The sequence below is a fragment of the Choloepus didactylus genome, chromosome 2 (genome assembly GCF_015220235.1).
Source record: "Choloepus didactylus isolate mChoDid1 chromosome 2, mChoDid1.pri, whole genome shotgun sequence".
NCBI lineage: Eukaryota > Metazoa > Chordata > Mammalia > Pilosa > Megalonychidae > Choloepus > Choloepus didactylus.
In genome coordinates, this window is record NC_051308.1 from 110,208,578 (window position 1) to 110,221,838 (window position 13,261).

Here is a 13,261-nt window from a genome sequence, read left to right on the forward strand (position 1 = left end):
GTGGCGTGGCTCAAGCCCGCCCCCCAGCGCTTGTCGTCTAGCCTTTGTCACCCTCAGAGAGCTCAGGTCCAGCTCTCTGCTTCCGTAGAGCCCAGGCCTACGGGCCCCTTCGCAGTCTCCCGTCTCCCACCCCCACCCTGCGGCCGTTCTGGACAGAACCAGGCCCCCGGCTGGCACGAGTGCAAGCGCGAACAGAACCATAGGAAGTTTAGACTAATTTATTAAAAGCCTCCCCTTCCAGCCCTCGAGTCTCTTGGGTCACTTTTTCCGCTTGTAGATCTTGTGCGCCAGCCCCAAGAAGATAGCCGGGGGCAGGGGCTCAGAGTACTGCTCGATGAGACCCAGAAGGCGGCTGTAACTGTCTTCCTCGTACTGCGTAAAGGCAGCTGGCAGCTCCATCTCCTCGTACAGCGCCTTCACTCGGGCCACCTTCTCAGCCTCCTTCTGCCCGTAATTCTCCTGGAAGGGGTTGGAGGCAGAAAAGTGGGCTCAGCCTTCCCCCAGCGCCCCCAGAACCCCTCCACCCACCTCAACCACATATTCAGAATATCTCTAAAGCCATTGGCTCCATTCTTGCCTCCTATTTCAAGTGTCTCTGTGTCCAAGATCCTGACCCTCCCTTTCTCCATCCCAAATGGCCTCAGTTTCCTCTACCCTTGGGTTTCTCAACCTTGGCACTACTGACATTTTGGAGCAGCTAATTCTTTGTTGGGGGGGGGGGGGTTCTGTCCAGTTATTGGATGATTAGCATCTATGGCCTCTACCTCCTACATGCCAGTAGCATACCCCTACCCACCCACCCCAGGGTTGTTAACAACAAAACATGTCTGCATATGTCCCCTGGGGAGGTGGGAGGCAGAACTGCAGAATCATCCCAGTTGAGAAACCACCTTTCTACCCCCTTTCTCATCAGCTCAAGGACCCAGAGCCCTCTCCCAGGAACCTGCAGGATCTGGCGCTGTTCCGGAGAGGCCCGTTGCAGACACTGAACCACCAGCCAACTGCACTTGTTGTCTTGGATGTCAGTGCCAATCTTGCCTGTCACATTGGGGTCCCCAAAAAGGTCAAGGTAATCGTCCTGGATGGGGGGTGGGGGAGAAAAGGAGGGATGAAGGGGCTTCCCCAGGTAGGGAAGGAGGAGAGCTGGTGCCTGTTCTCTGTGAGTGCCTGATGCCTTCCTACCTGAATCTGAAAGAACTCTCCCATCTCCAGCAGGATCTTCTCAGCATTGGCATGCTCTTTCTCCCCATCAATGCCCACCTACAGGGAAAGGGGGATTGAGAAGGGAACCCCCAGAGGTACCTTCATCTTCCTGGCTGCTTCCTGCTCCCTTGGGTCTTGTCCTAGTGTAGTCCCAAAACTTCTCTCCTTTCAGACATCCCTGGCCTCCCTGGGAGTCGCAGCAGGTCTGCCCTTGCCCACTCTAGGAACCCAACCTGGAGGCCCTCAGACCATCTTCTCTCCTCTCACAAGTCTCAAGTCTGATCCTTCTTCCCAGTCTTTCATCTTTCAGGATGAAAAGGGAACTTGGGGAAGTAAGGTCTGGGTAGGCAGTTATTCCCATTAACTGCCTTTGAATCCAGTCTTCTCCCTCTCAGCTTGAATCATCTCCTCCCTACTCCTATCCATATCCAGACACAAGATTTATTGTTCTCCTATGATGAGGTGAGCACTTTCATATCCCTTGCCTCAGTTCATCTTTACAACAACCCTTGAGGTAGGGATTTTATCCTCATTTTACAGCTGAGGAAACAGACTCAGAGAGATTAAGTGACTTGCTCAAGGTCACACAGCCATCCAGTGATGGAACCAGATGGTCCACAAGTCCACATCAACAGGGCAGCAAGGGGTGGGGTGGGGGGCATCACTCACCATATACATGGCAGCAGCTACAGGAAGGTAGAAGGAGTAGAAAGCTGTCTTGTACTTGACAATGGATTTGTACCTGAGTAGAGAAAGAAGATAAACTCCTCAGAAGGGCAGTGCTCACCCTGGGTTCTCCTTCACTCTCCAGGCATGGTTTCCCCACTGTCCCTCACCTCTTTTCAGTGAATCTGCCAAGATCCACATTGCCCTGGGGGGCTGTGATGAGGTCCAACGTCTGCCCAATCTCAGTCTGATAGGAAATCTAAGGAGGAAAAAGACAGCCCATAAGCTGGGCCATCTCCAGGGTCGGGGAACCTTGACATCTTGGGCCCCACATCCTACACCAGCTGACAACAGGGCAGAGTCAGAAAGGCAGTGGAGAAGAGAGAAGGCCCCAGTTTGGGGCTACAAAAAACTTAAGGCCCATATTTAAACACACACAGTCTTTTATCGTCCCTTCTTCCAATCACAGGGACACAGAAGCCCTTCCCACCACCATCACCCTTCCAATCTCCCTTCCTTGCTTTCTTTCCCCTTCCAGACAACCCTAAGTATCTCCTGTGCCCTGAAACCAGCTAGAAGAGACTGTCCCATAAAGACCAAGGTTACTGCAGTCAGCCTCTGGGCACTGAACCCTGGTCTGCAGCACACCTGCAGGAACAGCTCGATCAGGTTCAGATAATAGGGCTGCTCCCGGCAATAGAGCTTCAGCAGGCGGTAGATACACGCTTCCAGCAGTATGGCATCATTAATGGCATCCAAACCTATGCCTGGCTGTCAGGGGTACAGAGAAAGAGGAGCAATCAGTTTCTGCGTCTGTGGCCTAGGCTCATATCGAGAACCATCACCCCAAACATGTCAGTCAGGCTGTATGTAACCACTTCCCCACTTTACCTTCTGATACCAACAGAGCTGTCCCCGTCGGGTGAGGGATGAATCCATAATGTCATCTGATACCAGGAAAAATGCTTGGAGCTAGGAAGAGAAGCAAGAGTGGGATAAGACCCCCAGGGTTCCTTACGTTCTTTCTACCAGAGACAGAGCTGTTTTTGATGAGTTGGGAAGGATGGGGAGGCTGAAGACTTCTGTTCTGTTTTATGGGGCCTTAGAAAGTCACATGACCTCTTTGGCTCACTGCCCATCTATAAAATGAGACTAAAACACTCTCCTGTTTTCAGTGTAAGAGATTATTATTGACCTCTGACATCTCTAGACAATGAGCCCTACATAATCCCCAGTGCCAGGCACATTATGAAATACCTCCATATACTGTACTCTTGTAGTCAAAAACTTCAGTGAACACTTAAGAGTAAGATTTCTTCGTGCAACTTGACTTAACATGACTTCTTATACAAACAAAGGCTATTCCTGAATTGTCCCCAGGCACTCTGCTTAACCCCTCCAGTGACTAGGAACACAGCCCCACGTAAGGGAGCCAGTTGGGGGTGCAAATCTAGTAGGATAGAACTGAAGTCTGATTCCTGGCAACTTTCACCTGTAGGTATTGGTTCTGTACTCTTGAAAATCAGCAAAGGTCTTACTCTCCTGGGTCCCAGCCTGTCTGAGAGTAGCTGAACGCATCAGTTTTCCCACAAGATTGTGAACTCTTTGGAGGCAGGCATGATGTCTACTCTCTTGGCATTTCCAGAGGCTAGCACAGTAGTAGCCCAAGAGTGGGTGCTCAATAAATGCTTGTCCAATGAATGAAAAACCCTAATACCCCCATATTCTTGCAATCAGGCTACACATTCTGGTTCCTTAAACATTTTCAGGACACCATCCTGATCCCTCTGTGTCTGCTAGGGGGCACGGTATTGCTCAGAGAAGGCCCCAACACTGCCCACTGGCTCAGGTGTGGGTGGTGTGGAACGAGCCAGCACAACCCCTGCTTTTGCTCCAGGTGAGTCCCTGGGGAAGGAGGCACCCATCCTTGCCTTTACCTCTGATGGCGTCCAGGGGTGGGGGTTAGCTTTCCAATTGGAGTCACAGGTTTTATTAGGATTGTGTTTGTGGAGTGGCACAGTTCCCCCTGCAAGCCACCCGTCCACTGCCTCCTTTCAACCACCACCACTCAACTAAGACTGTCTCAAAAGGGTGGCTCTCCAGTGGCCCCCCTCAGTCTCAGCAGTGATGCCTAACCCCAGGTGCACTTTAAGTTCACTAGGGGAACTTTTTAAAAACGCCAATGCCAGGGTCCCACTCCAGATCAGTTAAATGAAAATCTATAGGGGTGGTACCTCAGCATTAAGGAGTTATTTTGTTTTGTTTTTTTCATCTCCAGTAATAGGAAATATACCTATTTTTACCAAAATGTTTAACCTGAGTGTAGTCAGACAAATCCAGATTGGATTGTGAGCCACTCTACCAAACAAGTGTCCTGGAAAACAGAAAGAGAGAAAGGCAGAGAGGTAGAGAGGTAGAAAGAGGGAGAGAAGGAGAGAGGGTGTGGGAGAGGGAGGAAGGGAAAGAAAAAGAAAGAAAGAAAAAAGAGAAAGAGAAAGTAGATTATGATGTAAGGATTATTCTAAATTAAAGACTGAAGAAAAACTACCAAATACAATGCATTATCCTTGATTGGGTCTTAGATGTTAAAAAAGCTATAAAAGATCTTACAATAATGGAAATGGCCGAAGTTGTGGAACTGGGACCTACGACATTCTTTGACACTTGCTCTCTAACTACTTATGAAATCATACTCTGAAAGTTATCACTGTTATGTATAGATGTTAAAGTTCACAATTAAAAAAAAAGCCATAAAGGACCTTTTGGGGAGAATTGGAGATATCTGAATAGACTTTACATTAGATAATGTTACTGTATCAGTGTTAGAATCTTCAATGTGATAATGGTATTGTGGTTATATAGGCAAATGTCCTTATTTTTTAGGAGGTAGATGCTGAAACAGAAAAATAAGGTTGAAAGAAATGAGGAAGAAGTAAAAAAAAAAAAAAAAAAGACAGAAGCAGGAATTATAATAAAAATTACCCATGGAAAAAGAATGGTGGCAGTAGTATTAAGAAGTCAAATGGCATCTTGGGGAGGAGTTAAGTGAAAATGCAGTCCATTCATAGCTTGTTTTTGTGATTATGTCACCATTAAACACCTTGATGGCATTAAAAAAAAAAAAAAAACACTCCCTGATGAACTAATTTGCAGCCAAGGTTAAGAACTATGGATTCCACTGTGAGATGCTGCTGGCCCCTCCGAGTTCTTGCCTCCATTGACCCCCCGGAGCTCTGCTCACCTGCCCTGCCCTGGTCCTCTGCTTCCCTCCTTGCCCATCATTTCCAGGTCTGTGGACTGTTCAGCCCCTCCTGATCCCCAGAGGGACATCCCTGTCACCCAGGGCCCTGTTCCTGGCCCTCTCCTTCAGTGATGCCATCATATTACCTCCTTGGAGGTAAATAATCCCTATGTCTCCAGGCCCATCTCACTTCAAGCTCCAGACTGGAATTTCTAACGCCTACAGAACAGGCAGCTCCACCTGTTCTGCCCATACTAAGAACGCAGTGTGGCCGACTCCGAGCCTATCAAGTCCTCCCTTGAGCCAGCTGCTCTTCTCCTCACCATCCTCCCAGTCACTCAGACCAGAAGCCTCAACACCATCCATTCTTCTCCCTTCCCCTGCCCCACCCAGTCATTCCCAAGTCCTTCTGTGCTCACTGTCACCCTCCTCAGGGCCTGGCACCCTTCATGGAATCCGATCACCTTGCCACTAACAAAGACTTTAGGCCAGGCCAGCAAACCAAACACCTTCAAGGCCAGGCGAGCTGGGTGCAGGAGATGAGGAGAGGAGGCGACTGGGGGTAAACCAGGGAGAGGCACACATAGGACAGCACATGCCCTCAACTCAGCTTCAGCCAGTTGTTCCTACATGGGAATGTAGACCCAGATCCTCTAAGTGTTTAAGTGATGCTAGAAATCCCTGTTTTTATTTGAAATATCTACTTTGTTAAATTTAGAGAACTTAATTTTTCAAAATCTTCAAAAACTATCAATGGCCTGCTAGTCTTCAATCTTTGCTTTAGAATAATCTTCTGGAAGGAATGTGTCACTTTTATGGCTGCTCTCTGCTCAGGGGAAAGAGCTGATTCCTCTTCCGCCCAGCTGAAGCCCTGGTGCACAACTAGCCTACAGTCGAAATATGCACCGAATGGCCTAAAAGGCTCCCCACATTTGTTAACTCTCTGAGTGATTCGCTCTGCCTAAATTTGGCTGGAGCACACGACAACAACACAGAAACACAAACACAACCCAGGAACCAGTTTCAGGCCATCCCTCCTCTTCCCTGCCCTGGGCACCCCCATTCCGATAAACCTCTTCTTCTCCTGCCCTTCCCCAGCCCTCTCACCAGTTCCACACACCAGCCCACAGTCAGGGCCCGCTGGAGGCTATCAGCATCCTGCTTCTTTGGTTCCTCCAGCTCCTGGAACACTGCCAGCACCGTCAAACCCCGGTTGTACTTGCCTCCAATGACATTGTACTCCAGGATCTGGGGGACAGGGGAAAGGAGACAGGGGATCAGGGACCACACAGCAGCTCCTCTGAGATTTCTCATGCCCTTTCCCTTTTACAACCACCACTTAACTTTTTTTTTTTTTTTTTTTGCAGATTTTATTGAGGTATATTCACAAACCATATATTCCAACCAAAGTGTAAGTGTCTCACAGTATCATCCTTTAGTTGTACAATCATCATCACACTCAATTTTAGACCATTTTCATTGCTCCCAAGGGAAAAATAACAGACACACAAAAAGAAAACCCAAAACACCCCATATCCTTTATTCCCCCCTATTATTGACCCCTAGTATTGGTGCAACCACCACTTAACTCTATGCTCCTCAACCCCAACTCCTCCTCCAGGCCTCTGGAATTGCTACGCTCTTGGTTCCTTCCCTCAAGTCCTGGAGCCCAGTTAGAAAAGTTCCCTAGCCCCAGGCTCTCTCTCTCTCTCTCTCTCTCTCTGCACTATCTTCCCCAGTAAACTGAGAGGCTACACAGTATAGACTAAAATCTGCTCCCAAGCCCAAGACAGGACTTGAACCCCAGGAAAATCCTATACATGCTAAGGAATGGCTGGCTTGTTCCGATCCCTCCTTCTCAGGTTCCTTCCCCACCCTACCTCTCCTGGACTTCCCCTGCAGAACTCACCCTCCTACCCACAGTTCAACCCAGCTGTGAATGAAAAGCCTCCCTCACAAAGTCAGGCAGAGGAGAGCTTGGGGGACCCAGGTCAGGGGGCCCGCCCCCTCATTTCTCCAGTGATGTCTCCCCCTCCTGGAGTCTCTCACTTTGCCTTCTACCCTTCTCTTAACCCAACCAAATTCAGCGGGATGACTTCCCTTTTAATCCCTATCCCGGTGTAGACAAAGCCCCCCATGTTCCTTGTTTCCCTCAGACAGATGAAATAGACAACCCTAATAAAAAGAATTTTACTAGCTACTCCAAGAGGATGAAAGGAAAAGAATTAGGCATCCCAAGCATCACAGCAATAGTGTGTGTCCTAGAGCAGGAGTTTCTGATGCTCATTCAGGCCCCAGGGAAGCAGGACAACTTCATACTGCCTTCCTCCCAGCTCCCTGCCAGGACAGTCCCTTATGATTTCTGGACAACTAATTCCCTTTCTCACCAAAGTCAAAGACTCACCAGGTCCAAGGCCTCTATCCCCACACAGAACAGTCTGGAAGGCCTGCCTCCTACCAGAGCCAAGAAGCGGGATTGATGGGCTGAATGAGCTCACCTGCCCCCTCCAGGGCACAGGCAGAGTCACTCAAGCAAAAGTCTTCTCTCTTGGCAAACATCCCCCAAAAGCCACAGTAGAATCCCACCTATAAGGAGAGTGACTGGAGGCTCACTCCCTTGATTCACTGACCCCTCACCTCCTTGAGCCGGGCAATAGCATCTCCTGTCTCTGGATGCCCCATCTCATCCTCGGTCAGCATCTTGACAATCTGGGAGAAGTGTTGGATGAAATTCTGCTTTTCTTGGGCATAAACATCAGATTTCTTGTCTCCATTCATTCTGAGGGAGGAGCAAAGTGCTCTGAAGAGAGGAAGAACAAAGTCAGGAACCTGATTGGCTGCTCCCCTCCCCGTGGCCCCTCACCCCCACCACACTCACCGAGGCGCCTCTGTACACGCTTGGCACCAGCGGCGGGCACCGTGCCAGACCCCCAGGACTGGGCACCCGTACACCAGGGAGGGCTGCCCGTGCCGCTGCAGGGAACCCAGCCACCTCTCCCTGGGCACCCAGCAGGGGGCTGGCAGCAGGAAGGCCCCCGCAGATCTCAGCCAGCGGGACAGGGGCATCGCAGAGGTGGCATAGGGAGGGGGCACCGAGCACTCCCTGCAGGGGCAAGGACCGAAGGCAGATGCACCGTGGCAGCTCCCCAGGTCATCCCCACCCCAACCTTTTACTTCCTGACCAGAATGCCCCGACCTCTTGTGAGCTGAGCTTGAGGACACTTACAGAAAGAAGGAAGAGCAAAGAGCAAAAAGTATGGCTGAGTGACTGAGAGTCGCCAACTGATCGCCCATTGAAATAAGGCAAGCACGGAATGCTCTCAAAGCTGCGTGAACAAGGCTGGGGGAGGAGGCGGTACAGAGTAAATATCCCAAGACCAGGAGCTAGGAGAAGCCTTAAATCACTCTTATTTTACAGAGACCAAAATGAGGCTGTAGGAGTAGGAAGATAAGGTTGGGCAGCAGCAAAGGCAAATCTAGAACCCAGGTATCTCTGGTAGGAGGTGGAGACAGGTGCACAGACTCTGAGCCACACCCCAGGACTGGGAGGGGAAGAATTAGGGCCAGAACCCCTGGGTGCTGAGAGCATGTGGTCTGGGGTACTGGGACGGCTTCCAAGCCTCACTGGGATCGCGGGGACTGTGCAGATAGCCTCGCACCAACTCTTTGGAGAGGAACCCGAGTGGGCGGGGAGGATTCGCTGCAAAGGAGCAAACCGGAGTCCAGACACATTGGGAGCACCCACAACCCTCACGGGCAGAGCTCGGAGTTTTCGCAGGCCCAGGGCACCAGCCAGTCGAGCCCACCGACCCTCAAAGCGGAGGAACCCAGACCAACTGACTGAGCTTCTCGTGCTTCAAAGTATCGCTACAGAGGGAAGGCCCGGTCTCGAACCCCTGTCTCCACTCCCAGTACCGCGTCTTCTCTCACCTGTTCCTGGATGCCGGTTCTTGGTCGGTCCAGACTGTTGGCGGGGCACTCCTTAAAGGGGAACCCGCCCCGCGCTTGGCTCTCTGGGTCCAATAGTTCTCGATCTCCCTTTACTATTAGCAGAAATGCGTCATTAGACTACAATTCCCGGCGTGCCGCGGGCGGGACCAGACAACGCGATCCAACGTGTGCCGGCTGGGCGGAGGTTGATTGGCTGCTTCCCCTCGTGTGAGCATGGGGCCCTGTGACCGGCGACCAGTGGAAAGGCTACGCTCTCGTCAGAAGACCTGGAAAGAGTGGGGTCTGGCCGCGGGGGTTGGGGTGTGGGGTACTGAAACCTGCCCTGCGAGTCGCGGGGAACTCCCCTGCGCTGACTCTAAGTACCTCCTAGTCGTCTGCCTTACTCCACACTTTCCTTTTCGTTTTCTGCATGTTCAGCTAATGTCAGGCACGTTAGTAAAAGCCCAGCAGGACCAACTTTGTCGGTTATTAGTTCTCTAACTTGGGCAGATTATTTAACGTTTCTGCTCTTCGGTTAACTTAGCCTCTCTGAAACTAGCTTTCCTCATCTGTGAAATGAAGATACCAGTACTATGAGATAATATATGTAAAGGGCCTTGAGAGCTCAAGAAACGGTAATTACAATGTTTGGCAGCTACAGTCATTTACAAATAAGACTCAGAGCTGACACTCGGAGCCTCAATTCTACACACACAGCCTACAAGCTCCTTCAGGATAAGCCCTGAAGGAGAGCGCTCACGCAGGTGAGTGCAAAGACTGGGAAAAGGTGTTTGTGTGTGTGTGCGTGTGTGTGTGTGTGTTGCGGGTTTTTTTTTTTTTTATTAAATTCAGTTTTATTGAAATACATTCACACACCATACAATCATCCGTGATATACAATCCCCTGTCCACAGTATGATAGCATAGTTATGCGTTCATCACCACAATCTATCTCTGAACATTTTCCTTACATCAGAAAGAACCAGAACAAGAATAAAAAATAAAAGTGAAAAAAAACACCCAAATCATCCCCCCATCCCACCCCATTTGTCCTTTAGTTTTTATCCCCATTCCTCCACTCATCCATACACTAGATAAAGGGGGTGTGATCCACAAAGTCTTCACAATCACACTGTCACCCCTTGTAATCTACATTATTATATATTTGTCTTCAGGAGTCCAGACTGCTGGGTTGGAGTTTGGTAGTTTCAGGTATTTACTTCTAGCTATTCCAATACATTAAAGCCTAAGAGGTGTTATCTATATAGTGCATAAGAATGTCCACCAGAGTGACCTCTCGACTCCATTTGGAATCTCTCAGCCACTGAAACTATTTCGTCTCATTTTGCATCCCCCTTTTGGTCAAGAAGATACTCTCAGTCCCACGATGCCGGGTCCACATTCGTCCCCGGGAGTCATACTCTGCATTGCCAGGGAGATTTATACCCCTGGGAGTCGGGTCTGTGGGGGGTTTTTTAATATGTTTCTTAAATTCAATTTTATTGAGATTGTTCACGTACCATACAATCATCCAAAATGCACAGTCGATTTCCCATGGTGCCATCATACAGCTGTGCATCCATTATTCCAGAAAAGAAATAAAGACAAAAAAAGAAAACTCAAATCCTCCCATACACCTAACCACCTCCCCTCCATTATTGACTCATAGTATTGGCATAATACATTTGTTATTGTTGATGAAAGAATGTTAAAATGCTTCTAACTGTAGTACATAGTTTGCAATAGGTATATTTCTCCCTGTATACCTCTCTATTATTAACTTCTAGTTATAGTGTCATACATTTGTTCTAGTTCATGAAAGAGACTTCTAATATTTGTACAGTTAATCATGGACATTGTCCATAAGATTCACTGTGTTATACATTCCCATGTTTTATCCTCCAACTTTCCTTCTGGTGATGTATGTGACTGTAAGCTTCCCCCTTCCACCACATTCACGCACCATTCAGCACTGTTAGTTTTTTTTCAAAATAACGTGCTACCGTCACCTCTGTCCATGCTACAGTCACCTCTGTCCATTTCCAAACACTTAAGCTCAACCTAGTTAAACATTCTGTTCATAATAAGCAACTGCTCCCCATTTTTTAGCCTTTTTCTATATACTGGTAACTTATATTTCATGTCTATGAGTTTACATATTAGTTCATATTAGTGAGACCCTGCAATATTTGTCCTTCTGTGTCTGACTTATTTCACTCACTATAGTGCCCTCAAGGTTTCTTCAACAACACATTTTTGTTTGTTTGTTTGTTGGTTGGTTATTAAGATGGTTTTGTTCACCCACCATACATTCTGTCCTAAGTAAACAATCGATGGTTCCCTGTATAATCACGTATTTATGTATTCACCACCATCACCACTATCTATATGAGGGCATCTCCATTTCTTCTACAAAGAAGGAGGAAGAGTCAAAGAAGGTAAAGAGACAAAACAAAAGAAAAAGAAAGAAGAAAATGATAGCTAAAAAGCAACAAAAGGAAAGATGGAATTAAACTAAAAGACAATAAAAGAGTCAGACAACATCACCAATGCCATGAGTCCCATACTCCTCCCTTATATCCCCCTCTTATCTTCCCTGAACTTGTTGACTTGGTTTTTGATATGATTTAGCATATTTATTTGAAAATCATCAATTGATTGTTATATTAAAGTGAAACAATATCCCAACTCTATCTTAATTGAGGTGTAAATTTGTTCCTTTCACTGGGCCATATCTTACTAATGTAATTTGTAGTTTTCTCCCTAGCATCTGCTTTCCTTGGTTACCCCAATCTGATTTTCCCAGACCAGACTAGGTTCAGGTCTCAGAGTGGGGCTATATTCAGAGTCAAGTGTATTAGAAGATTGGCAGACTTTCCCATGAGGCCTCTAGCTGCTGTGCTTTTCCTAACCTGCCAGCAGGTGGAGCCTGTCAGCCTGTCACTCCCAAATGGTGTAAGGAGGTGCAGCCCCTTTAATTCTTAACTTAGTTTGTTTCTGTTTTGACTGTTTTCCCCCAGAGCTGGGATCTCAGTTCTGAAGGGCAGGCTTGCACTAGTGCTGGGCCCCACCTCCTTCCTCTTAGGGAAGATACACCCCCTAGGGAGTTATCTTCTGCATTTGAATAGCCCATTTGTCTCTCTTTCTCTGTAACTCCACCCCTGTCTGGGTCAGAGTGCTGCAAACTGAAAATGACCACTCAGGTTGAGAGAGAGAAAAAGGGAAAGAAAGCCCCCTTTCAGAGCCAGTCCACAGTCCCCTAGTTTTGCCCTTCAGTCAGATAGAGCACCCAGTCCTCTGGGTTCCCTCTCCCAGGGCACTGGTATCCTCCAGCTCTCCAAGGTCAGTCTCTCAAAGCCTCTGTATTTGTCCTTTTTTTTTTTTTAATTAATTTTTTTTCCATCAGCCCCACCTCCTTTCTGCTGGGAGCGATCTCAGGGTACTTTGCTGCTTGTTAGAGTTTTGTGTTTGTAGCTTGTATTCAGCAGTCCACTTTTGTTAATTAAAACCCCAGTTGGAGCTGGGCTGAGCTATATTCACTTGCTCCAAGAATGCTGCTTTCTCCCACAGTGAGGTCCTGCAGCTCAAGCTGCTGTGGGGGGAGGGTCTCCCAGCACGGGTCCACAGATTTTACGTACAGATATTATGCTGTGATCTCAGTCATTCCACCCAAACCAGGTTGGTGTACAATGTGTGGACAGTCATGTTTTTCCCCCAGCAGTTGTTCCAGATTGTTTACTAGTTGTTCCTTGTTGTTTATGAGTTGCTCCAGGGGACTAACTAAATTCCATACCTCTCTATGCCACCATCATGCCCCTCTCCCCTGGGTTTTTTGTTGTTGTTGTTGCTGTTATTTGTTAGCTCCTGGCACTCAAGGAAAGCTCTGTCATTACACTGGCTGGATACAAGCTTAAGGAACAGACACCTCAGAGTCTAAACTCCATTGATGACACCTTAAAATAACAAAATGTCTAGGTTTCAACGAGGGATTACAAAGCACACAAAGAAACAGGAAGCAATGGCTGAGGCAAAGGAGAAGATTAAGGCATTACAAACAATCATTGAGGTGGAACACACCTGAGATATACCAAAGATTTTTTTTAATGGTCCTAAATATTCTCAAAAAGCTAAAGGAAAACATGGCAAAGAACTAAAGGAAATTTTTTAAATGATTGTTACTGTAGATACATATGCTGATGTGTTTCTGGCTCTGCCAGTGAG

The 13,261-nt window shown here is 48.0% G+C and overlaps 1 protein-coding gene across 2 annotated transcripts; it reads right to left on the reverse strand.

Moving 5' to 3' along the window:
* Positions 1 to 202: 202 nt before the first annotated feature.
* Positions 203 to 9,179, reverse strand: FDPS (farnesyl diphosphate synthase). 2 transcript variants are annotated; one of them, XM_037825803.1, is made up of 10 exons: positions 9,041 to 9,179; positions 7,748 to 7,910; positions 6,218 to 6,358; positions 2,761 to 2,841; positions 2,518 to 2,640; positions 2,040 to 2,128; positions 1,873 to 1,945; positions 1,183 to 1,260; positions 944 to 1,078; positions 203 to 459 (listed from the first exon to the last, which is right to left on the reverse strand). In XM_037825803.1, the coding sequence occupies exons 2-10, from the start codon at positions 7,886 to 7,888 to the stop codon at positions 259 to 261; spliced, it is 1,062 nt and encodes a 353-aa protein (XP_037681731.1). In that variant the 5' UTR covers positions 7,889 to 7,910; positions 9,041 to 9,179; the 3' UTR covers positions 203 to 258. The 2 variants fall into 2 exon arrangements, with proteins under 2 accessions (XP_037681731.1, XP_037681730.1); XM_037825802.1 differs by lacking the exon at positions 9,041 to 9,179 and adding an exon at positions 7,989 to 8,226.
* Positions 9,180 to 13,261: the final 4,082 nt, after the last annotated feature.

What these genes read in the sequence shown, in the direction of transcription:
- FDPS (XM_037825802.1), bottom strand. Translation starts at nt 8,176, where the DNA reads ATGCCCCTGTCCCGCTGGCTGAGATCTGCGGGGGCCTTCCTGCTGCCA. An exon ending in GCGTGTACAGAGGCGCCTCG is followed by an intron (nt 7,911 to 7,988) that starts GTGAGTGTGGTG and finishes TCCTCTCTTCAG; the next exon opens with AGCACTTTGCTCCTCCCTCA. An exon ending in CTATTGCCCGGCTCAAGGAG is followed by an intron (nt 6,359 to 7,747) that starts GTGAGGGGTCAG and finishes CCTGTCCCCCAG; the next exon opens with ATCCTGGAGTACAATGTCAT.